This window comes from Halichoeres trimaculatus, unplaced genomic scaffold, assembly GCF_033239565.1.
Source record: "Halichoeres trimaculatus isolate MK-OKI-2021-1 unplaced genomic scaffold, fHalTri1.1 fHalTri1_scaffold_14, whole genome shotgun sequence".
Lineage (NCBI taxonomy): Eukaryota > Metazoa > Chordata > Actinopteri > Labriformes > Labridae > Halichoeres > Halichoeres trimaculatus.
This window is the reverse complement of record NW_027437192.1, coordinates 150001-160000: the sequence shown is the minus strand read 5'-3', so window position 1 is coordinate 160000 and position 10000 is coordinate 150001. Positions and strand designations below refer to the sequence as shown.

General features: G+C 47.4%; 3 protein-coding genes across 5 annotated transcripts in view; 1 reads left to right on the top strand and 2 right to left on the bottom strand.

Moving 5' to 3' along the window:
• The window catches only part of jtb (jumping translocation breakpoint), a 5465-nt gene extending 832 nt beyond the window's left edge, over positions 1-4633 (bottom strand). The window contains exons 1-6 of one of the 2 annotated variants that reach the window (XM_074687596.1): positions 4500-4633; positions 3672-3883; positions 3557-3597; positions 3380-3465; positions 3216-3295; positions 1-159 (exon numbers count right to left, since the gene is read on the bottom strand). The exon at positions 1-159 is cut by the window's left edge and continues 831 nt beyond it. In XM_074687596.1, coding sequence (XP_074543697.1) covers positions 3-159; positions 3216-3295; positions 3380-3465; positions 3557-3597; positions 3672-3760 — 453 coding nt within the window. In that variant the 5' untranslated portion in view covers positions 3761-3883; positions 4500-4633 and the 3' untranslated portion in view covers positions 1-2. The remainder of the gene's footprint in view (positions 160-3215; positions 3296-3379; positions 3466-3556; positions 3598-3671; positions 3884-4499) is intronic. The other variant, XM_074687597.1, reaches the window with a different exon arrangement.
• Positions 4634-5451: 818 nt separating this feature from the next.
• Positions 5452-7820, bottom strand: LOC141802533 (uncharacterized). The gene is made up of 4 exons (XM_074686066.1): positions 6977-7820; positions 6268-6728; positions 5765-5872; positions 5452-5677 (listed from the first exon to the last, which is right to left on the bottom strand). Exons 2-4 carry the CDS (start codon positions 6412-6414, stop codon positions 5540-5542), a joined length of 393 nt encoding a protein of 130 aa, XP_074542167.1. The 5' UTR covers positions 6415-6728; positions 6977-7820; the 3' UTR covers positions 5452-5539.
• The window catches only part of rims2b (regulating synaptic membrane exocytosis 2b), a 40987-nt gene continuing 38001 nt past the window's right edge, over positions 7015-10000 (top strand). Inside the window, exons 1-5 of one of the 2 annotated variants that reach the window (XM_074686064.1) lie at positions 7015-7288; positions 7666-7838; positions 8771-8803; positions 8966-9067; positions 9939-10000. The exon at positions 9939-10000 is cut by the window's right edge and continues 149 nt beyond it. In XM_074686064.1, the coding sequence (XP_074542165.1) occupies positions 7681-7838; positions 8771-8803; positions 8966-9067; positions 9939-10000 (355 nt within the window). In that variant the 5' untranslated portion in view covers positions 7015-7288; positions 7666-7680. The remainder of the gene's footprint in view (positions 7289-7665; positions 7839-8770; positions 8804-8965; positions 9068-9938) is intronic. The other variant, XM_074686065.1, reaches the window with a different exon arrangement.

Below are 10000 nucleotides of genomic sequence, written 5' to 3'. Positions count from 1 at the left end.
TCCTAGATGGATTCAATCTGGCGACGAACTTTCTCAGAGGCCAGACGATCCAGAGAACGCTGACGGACGACCACGAGGACGCCAAACAAGGTCATCAGAGCCAACATGGCCGCCTCGAACTTCCAGAAGAGATGTTCCTCCATCACCGCCGAGCGACAGCTGCAGGGACAGAAGGCAAGGATATACTCAGATTACATACTCAGAGTATATACTCAGATTACATACTCAGAGTACATACTCAGAGTACATATGTAGAGTATATACTCAGATTACATACTCAGATTACACACTCAGATTACATACTCAGAGTACATACTCAGAGTACATACTCAGAGTACATACTCAGATTACATACTCAGATTACACACTCAGATTACATACTCAGATTACATACTCAGATTACATACTCAGAGTATATAGGTAGAGGACATATACTGGGAGTGTTGATATCTGAACAGGGCTCCCACCCGTCACCTGAACACAGACCAGGGGGGTATTCCACGAAGCTGGCTTAGCTCAAAGCCTGGCTTATTTGGGTTAGCCTCGCTAACTTTAGCGAGAGTTGGGTTCCACAAACGAGGCTTAGGGCTAGCGTGGCTTGGTAACCATGGTAAATTAGCCAGTGCGGCAAGCCTGGTCCCGGTCAGGCTAAACGTCAGGCTTACCTTAGCTGCGTCTCAGAGAAGGTCTGACAAGCTTCTAAAAGACGCCTTGTGAACTGCAGGTGTCACATTAAATTAATTTATACCTGTAATATTTGATGTTCTTGTTCAGAAACATAAACTGAGACCTTTTGGTAACTTTTCTGACACCTGCTTAAAAGCCAAAAAGTCAGAAGGATCGTGAGGCTCCGATTTGACGGTCAGTATTCATACTGAAAATCAAGATCAAGCAAGCTTTTGTCCTTCAGCTCCACGGGAGGTTTCCGTCCTCCCTGAGCTCGCTTTAGGACACCTGCGTGATCCTTTGACAGGTGAACCGCCCCAGTTATACTAGACTGGAATAACCGTGAATCAAGACATGTCAGATACTAGACTGTCTTTCAGTAAGCAGGAAAGTCAGTGGCTGAGTGGTTAGAGAGTAGGACACAGACGTACGGTGATCCATGCTTTGATTGCGGCGTGGGCTCGATCCCACTTGTGGTAACTATTTAAAATGATCTGATTTTCTTTCTTCTGTCACCCTGAAAGTACAGTCAACATATAACAGAATAAAGGCACAAATTGTCTTATGATATAAAAGGTGACAACAGCCACAGTTTTCCATAGAAATACATTCCTTTATCGGCGGTCCGTTCTGATCATGATGATAATGTAAAGGTGATTCCACATGGTGACATAACTTTGTGTCTTCCTCCTTATTTAAATATAGGGCACTGTATCACTGACACATCTCATCTGACAGCTGAATCATCTCTAATGAAAAAAAATGACATCTCATCTACATGTCTTTTTCTGCTGTTTTAGTCAGTGTTTGATGAAACATCACCCCATGAAGTATATAGGCCTATATATATGAAAAGCTTTAATTTAATCAAGATCAATCTCCTCTGGGCCACAGCAGTGTGAGGAGCTTCAGAGTGAGAAGAAAAAGGTCATCAAACTCAGCAGAAACAGTCAGTGTTGATTTGACACAGAAGCATGATATTCCTGAACCAGCAGCGTCTCTGGCTTTGTTAATTGCCACCGTGTCACCCTTTTATGTGATTTTCACTTTGTAGTCATCATGCGACTCCATGAGGAGTGTTTTCTCCGCTGAGGGAGACGTCTCCGCTCTCGGTTTTGACATGATTTGGTCATTTCGACGATCGACACGTCGGGGCTTTTTATCTACCGCGGACGCGCGCTTAGCTGCAGCTTGGATCAGCCTGGCTTGAATAAGCGTCTCTGAAAATCAGCTGAGCCTCGTTAGTGGAACGAGTTGCAGCTAAGATTGAAGTGGCAGCTTATTCAAGCCACGCTTACCGGCGATAGCCCAGCCTTCTTTAGCCAGCTTCGTGGAATACCCCCCTGGTCTCAGCTCATTCCGAACAGGTTCACGTGACAAAGTTTCATCTGAAAACGCTAAAACGCAGTGAAAAAAATCTGCGTTTACTCAGAAACACTGAGGGACTGAAAACAGCTGTAGTAAGCATCCCAGGCCTGTAGGTGGTGCTATAACTGTCTTGTCCAGAAGCAGCTTTCGGTAGATCTCCTCTGAAGTAGAGTTGATCATCTGGTGTGTTGGTGAATGCTCAGAGCAGAAGAGGAGCAACAGATGCTCATTTAGTTAAAGACAGTCACAGATTACTCAAAACTTCATCTGATAAACTCAGAATAATACAAACACACCCACAGACCGTAGCTACAGACTCTCTCTGCTGCTCTTCCTCTGAAAACATCTGTGTACCTACAATAAATCACTGAAAACCTGTTTCCTTTGGTTCAGTTTACTTCACACATCCAGCACCTGCTTCTCTCAGACAGTGGAAATCAAAGTAACTGCCAACACAGCCGAGCAAAACAAAAACCCTCATGAATTTAACTAAAAATCTAAATCAAGTTTTATGCTGAAGGTCCAAATAAAACAAAACAACGTCTTTCTAACAAAAACTCTTTCCTGTTTCTGTTGGCAGAAAATAAAACCAGTGTGCCACACCAGTCCATGAAGACTACCTGTGAAGTGGGACTAGCTTCAAGCTCCTCTGCTCTGTTCAGAGATAGACACAGCCAACTCAGTGATCCACGCTCCCACCATGACTCCTCTCTGCTCCCCTGCCCGTCACTCAGCGGAGGACGGGGAGGAGCCTGAGCCTGCGGGGAGGAAAACCTCACACAGACCGATACCTGCACACTTTCGCCTCACGGTTCCTCCGTTTATCTCCAGGTGCTAACTCCTCCACAGCGTCTGACACGTGCTACATCTAACAACAAAGTCAACCGAAGCACTGCGCTCTGCTCTCAGTGGAAATGCAAACGTGACCGGCTGGTGGCGTCACGTGAGGCGCTGCGCCACCTACAGGTCGAGCTCTGTGCTTTAACCGTGTTCAGAAGCTGAGGTGACGACAGACATGCGTGTCATCAACTGTTTCCCTCACGAGGCGTCGAGGATCAATCATTTTTTAGGTTTGACTGTTTTCTGATTCGTCATGTTTGCCCTGACTGGAAAATAAGTGGATCATGTTCCAGGTTTCCCAGGACCTGTAGGAACCCTGATAAAGTCTGGTGGCCTCTGACCTCTTGTACTCGTCCCGGTTGGTGAGTGTGCAGTTGATTCTCTCCACGTATCCCGTGGCTTCACACGCTGACCACGACCTCTGAAACACAACAACCATCAGTCACACACAAACATCGCCGTGAAAGCAGCTGATTGAAGCGCTCCACAAACCAGCTGATCTCACCGTCTGGAAGGCGTTACACTGGGCACACTCTGCAGTCACCACAAAGTCCTCCAGCAGCCAGCAGGGGGCGATGTGAGCCTTTGGTGCTGCAGGAGGAGAAGGTCAGAGGTCAGGCTGAGGTCAGACTGAGACACGCTGGGTAACACAAACAGAAACTCTAAATCTGTCCATCAGTACCTGAGGTTCTGTCATCACTCAGCAGCGCCGCTCCAAACACCCTGAAACACACAGAACCTCAGTTCACAGAGCAACCACCACTAACCCACCCGGTCCTGCAGGGACAGGTACTGACCTGAGGGACACGAGGCCCCAAAACAGGGCGTGGAGGACCAGGACCCTGGGCCGACAGCAGGCTACCGGGATCCGACAGTCACTCTCCATCAGCCGAGTCCTCCAGCAGGAACACGCCACTATGAGACCACAAGAACCAGAGACGCTTCACTGACGGTCTCTGGACCAGGACCCTGTCCTCAGTATATCTGCCCGTCTCCAGGTGAGGAACACCTGGAAGATAAAAGGGGGTGTGGTCAGATTTGGAACCCAGAGGAGACTTTGGGCGGCCATGATCGATGGCTTTGTTTACACGCTGCATCACATGACGCATAGTGTTACGTCATCACAGCAGGTCGAGGCAGGTTTCTGTTGGCAGTCAGTGTAAGCTAACAACAACAACAACAACAACAACAACAACAATTACAACATAAACAGTGATGATGACAAAGACAGAATATTTCTGATTCTTCATTGAACCAATAAGGAATTTATTACACCCAAGAACACGTTGTTACGTCGTTACGTCATTCATTTCGCTGTGTATAACACAATAACAAGCCATAGCATGCTAAGCTAACGTGTACAGCGCAGGTGAGCATTACGTTCAAACATTAAACGGCAAAATGGCGTCACACATACAACCAGAGACCCCGGAGTCTGACGTCACTGTGCAAAGTGTAATTAACAGTTGAGGGATAATAAACTCATGACGAATTAATGTCGTCATGAGTTTGGTTAGCCCGTTAGCAGCTAGCCTTTCCACACGCTAACGATAACTAGGAGCATTTACCGGCTAACAGACGCCATCTTTGACCGGGAAACAGACAGACAGGCCGTTAAAACTCACCTTTTACCGATTACCGGACTGAGTTCACGACACCGACCGCCTTTACCCGACCAGTCCGAGACCCGAATCCGACAGGCTCCACTCAAAGGTTCCGCTGAGGGAACGTTTCCGGTAGAGCTTTTCAAAATAAAACCACTTCCGCTGCAGAGAGACGGAAACGGTTAAAGCAGGGACACTAAAGTGAGAAAAAACACTTTATTATTGTTATTATTATTATTATTATTATTATTATTATTATTATTATTGTTATTATTATTATTATTTTCCTTATTATTATTGTTATTATTATTATTATTATTTTCCTTATTATTATTGTTATTATTATTATTATTGTTATTATTATTATTATTATTTTCCTTATTATTATTGTTATTATTATTATTATTATTTTCCTTATTATTATTGTTATTATTATTCCGACACAGGGAGCCCACTCCTGTTCATTTATCACGCAGAGGTCTGATGAAGCTCCAGGACTACTGCCAGGCTGTTCCTCTACACAAACTGAGTTTAGAGACGAACAGAAACCAACTCAAACAGAGGAGAGCGAGTTAGTTATTGTTTCTTATAATCTACAGGTGATAATAACTTATTCTACATTATTATCAACAGGTGAGAAATACTGATCATTTTTAATGTCAACAGGTGAGAGTTTTTTAGTGTCAGGTGAGTTATTTATTATGATTTACTTTTATCTTCAGGTAGAATAAACAGCTTCAGTTAAATAGTGAAGAGGTAACACAAAGGTTAGCCCAAAAACCTTTCATTGTGTTTTTTTTTTCCTGTTTGTGTGTGTGTGTGTGTGTGTGTGTGTGTGTGTGTGTGTGTGTGTGTGTGTGTGTGTGTGTGTGTGTGTGTGTGTGTGTGCGTGTGTGTGTGTGTGTGTGTGTGTGTGTGTACACACCATCAAACATGAACAACAGTGCTGTCCACAGATGTTTTTGAATGAGATTGTTTATTAGAGTTTAAACTGCGCAGGTGGAGCTTCAGCGCCCCCTCTGGTGGACCTGTCTCACTACAGCCTGTCTCAGTCCCGTTGATCAGAGACTGTGGACAAAGAATCGTGAACACCTGGATCCTCGAGGACACACACACACCTGGCCAGAACGGGCTTCCAGACTCCACCTACGGTTCAACTCATGGCCACGCCCCCTCCAGCAGTATTTCTCCAGGTTACACTGTGGAAGACAGGGGGGGCGGGGCTTAGCGTGAGGACGGCTCAGGTACAAACACGGACTGAACCAGGACTCAGGTCAGATCATTACCAGCACAGTGACTCTGCGTCTCTTCAGCCGCCGACAGAGTCCAGGAAGTCTTCTGAGACGCTCTGTCCTAAGAGACGAGTCTGAGCCCGAGTCCATGGAGACTGACACCTGTGTCACAAACATCAACAGGTAAACAACGAGTCAGGTAAATGACTGATTATCAATTTGAAGAGCACTTTAAACACCTCCTTCTCCTCCTCCTTTCTCCTACACCTCTCACCTGTCCTCTCACCTGTCCTCTCACCTGTCCTCTCACCTGTCCCCCTCTCACCTGTCCTCTCACCTGTCCTCTCATCTGTCCTCTCACCTGTCCCCCTCTCACCTGTCCTCTCACCTGTCCTCTCATCTGTCCTCTCACCTGTCCCCCTCTCACCTGTCCTCTCACCTGTCCCCCTCTCACCTGTCCTCTCACCTGTCCTCTCACCTGTCCTTTGTCCTCACAGAGAAATGAATCATCCCTCTGCTTCACGCACTCTGAATTTCCCAGGCTGCACCTGTCCTACCTGCAGCTGAGGTGGTCCAGGTGTGAGGACAGGTAGACTGCAGTGGACCCTGTGCAGAGTCACACAGAAAGCCAGAACCAGAGCGCACACACTCAGCCTCATCTGTCGATCAGTGATCAATAATCTATCAGCTGGTCGTCTGTTCATGCTCTGTGAGTGTGAGTCTTCTTCTGTGGTATTAGACGCTGATCCCCTAAGTCTTCAACGGTCACATGACCAGATGATGACATCACAGAGCTCTTGTCCAATCGTTGATCCTGAGTTAAACCCTGTGATCAGTGTGTGCATCCAGGGTTTGGTCCTGGTCCTAAAAGTCCCCAGGTGTCAGTGGACCAGACCCTAAACCCCCAGAACACTTCAGTGGACCGGACCCTGAACCCCCAGAACACTGCCCCCTGGTGTCTGTCAGAGGAGCTCGTCCAGCAGCCTCAGCCTCAGTGAGAGAGTGGAGGAGGAACAGTCTGTAAACACAAACAAAAACAACAACAAACAGAGCTGGGTCAGGCTGCTCTGACCTGTTTGTGTTTTTTTCTTCATGTTTCAGCTGTGAACACACAGGTGTGAACACACAGGTGTGAACACACAGGTGTGAACACACAGGTGTGTGAGGACTCGCTCTGTGTGTGTATTTCTATATTTGGTGCAGCTCTATGTTTAGCCCCCCCCATCAAACACACACAAACACACACAAACACACACAAACACTGACCAGCTGATCTACGCTGTGCGTAACTCCGTCACACCGTGGCTCCGCCCCTTCGCTCGTCAGCCAATGGAGGCTGCGCTGATCCTCTGCTCTCCGTCTCCTCCTTTGCTGCTGCGTCCATTATTTATAACCGAGGATAACCCAAGACCTGCACCAAGACCCCGAGACACCTGCAGGCCGCGCAGGAGGCCGGAGCTCCGGGGAGGATGAGAGCAGCTGCCGGGAGGACGAGCCGACCGGAGCCGCCGCCGCTGACCCCTGGAGGAGGCGACATGACGGCGGAGTGAGGAGGAGAGGACGCCGCTGCGCCGGTCGGTGAGTGACGGAGGGAAGGATGGAGGGAAGGATGGAGGGAGGGATGGAGGGAGGGATGAATGGAGGGGTGGAGGGATGGGTGGAGGGGGGGGTAAACAGGTGTGTTTCAGGATGTGATGATGGCTCCAGGCAGCGGCTCTCTGACCGCTGCTGTGCCCGGCGTTAAGGGCATTAGCGCGGACACAGAGCTGCATCCTCTCCGTCCTCCTCCTCCTCCTGCTCCTCCTCCTCCTCCTCCTCCTGCTCCTGCTCCTGCTCCTCCTCCTCCTGCTCCTCCTCATGTTGTTATTATTGTTATTATCATCATCATCATCGTTAGTGACACGCTGCAGCGTCACGTGGTCAGGGTCCACTCTGACTGCGTCCTTCTCCCTCAGCGGCTCACCGTCAGCATGTCCGCATCGCCCGCTGGGCCCGGTCCGGGTCCAGAGCCGGGTTCGGGTCCGGGGCTGCCGGACCTGAGTCATCTCACGGAGGAGGAGCGGAGCATCATCCTGTCTGTGATGGAGAGACAGAAGAAGGAGGAGGAGAAGGAACAGAGCATGCTCAAGTAAGGGGGGGGGGGGGGGGGGGGGGGGGGTGATCGATTTGTGCTGATCAGCATCGGGCTGAGAAACACAAGTCCAAACATTTCAAAACAAAACCAAGCAGCTGCAGCACACACAGGTTAAACTCAATTCACTGTAAGAGTGGTGACATCAGACAGTGTGTGTGTGTGTGTGTGTGTGTGTGTGTGTGTGTGTGTGTGTGTGAACATGTTAGGGTTGGTGGTCTCAGACTGTCCTTGTCTCAGACCAGGATGAACCGGTCTTTGAGGATGTGAGGCGGCAGCTGCCTTAATTAACAGAACCAGAACCTCTGTGTTACCATGGTAACCGTTCCCTTAAACAGTTACCTGTTTTTTAAAAAGTGCGGACAAAACCTGTGGGCTCATCATGTGTGCTAACATGCTAACAGGTTAGCACGTGCCTGGGTGTAAACCTGAGTGTGATAAAGGTCGCAGACACATGATGAGTAATATTTACAGGAACTGATCTCCTAAAGGCCCAAACACCACCAACACCACCCAGACTCTAGTGGACACTCAGGGAACTTTAGTTTTTTGTGTTTTTGACATGGAGCTAACGTTCAGGCTGTTGGTTGGCTGTGCTGATGGTTGGTGTTTTGCTTGGCTGGTTACTTTGTTAGTTAGTTAGTTAGTGAGTCATGAGGCAGACCAACCATTTACCTAAAGAGATTTCCTTATAGTTAAAAATGACGCTGTGGGCGGAGCTTAAATTTCTCTTGCACGTTTCATGGCTGACTGATCGAGTTTAAAGAGTCTATCCAAAAACTTCATCTTTTATCTTTAGTTCAATATTATTTGTCTTTTTATGTTTATTCTACATATTTTTTTGTCATCATCATCGTCATCATCACAAACACTTTATCATTAACTTTATCTTCATCACTGTCACCATCGTCTTCATCATTCATCTGCAGGGATCAGGGAGAGTCAGAGCCTCCAGCCACCTCGTAAGTACCAGAGTGAAAACAACATTTCCCAAAGTGCACCTGTTCTTTCCTTTTAATCCCGTACCCCCTGATTCAACTACTTCCACTCAGTGAACCACGTCCTGCAGACTTTACTGAGCCAGTGTACTTCCTGTCAGCTGATTGTCTCTGTAACCTGGACAGGTGGAATCCGTTTTCGGGGTTGAGTCAGTTGGTCAATAATGTTGCTGCCAACGTTTCTGAAGCTCTGCAGGTTAAAAGTCCCAGTGATGACCAATCACAGACGTGAGTAAGAGTCAGAGCCGGATGTCCGTACAACATGATAACAACAATTATCAATTATGATGTTATCAATAACAACAATTATCAATAATGATAATATCAATAACAACGATACTAATGGTAATATTCATCAAAGCAACTAGTAAATAGTGCCACTGGCTAGCTTCCATTAGCATTATTAGCCATTCTGGTCACATCTCCTGTTGGAGATTCTGTTAGCGTCTCATGTTAGCTGCTCCTGGTAGAGATTCTGTTAGCATCTCATGTTAGCTGCTCCTGGTAGAGATTCTGTTAGCATCTCATGTTAGCTGCTCCTGGTAGAGATTCTGTTAGCATCTCATGTTAGCTGCTCCTGGTAGAGATTCTGTTAGCGTCTCATGTTAGCTGCTCCTGGTAGAGATTCTGTTAGCGTCTCATGTTAGCTGCTCCTGGTAGAGATTCTGTTAGCATCTCATGTTAGCTGCTCCTGGTAGAGATTCTGTTAGCGTCTCATGTTAGCTGCTCCTGGTAGAGATTCTGTTAGCATCTCATGTTAGCTGCTCCTGGTAGAGATTCTGTTAGCATCTCATGTTAGCTGCTCCTGGTAGCACAGAGTATTGATTGTAGCGGGGGATCTAAAGCCACGTTAGTTTGTTTTGTTGTTTTTTTGAGGACATTTGGACACAAACAGCGTGTTTATCCTTGTACAGACACACGTCTGTTTCAGGGACAAACTGTGAACACATCAGACGTTTCAGTAAATGAACATCACACGCTCTGTCAGGATCCTCTGCCACTCTCTGTTACTCAGGCTGTATTTTTCAAACCACGGGTACAAACTGGAAAAGCTGACAGCCACTGTGTAACCAAATGTTGACCTCTGACCTCCCCTCAGGAAGTTACATCAGCAATTTGAACTGTACAAGGACCAGGTGAGGAAGCTGGGGGAGGAGCCTC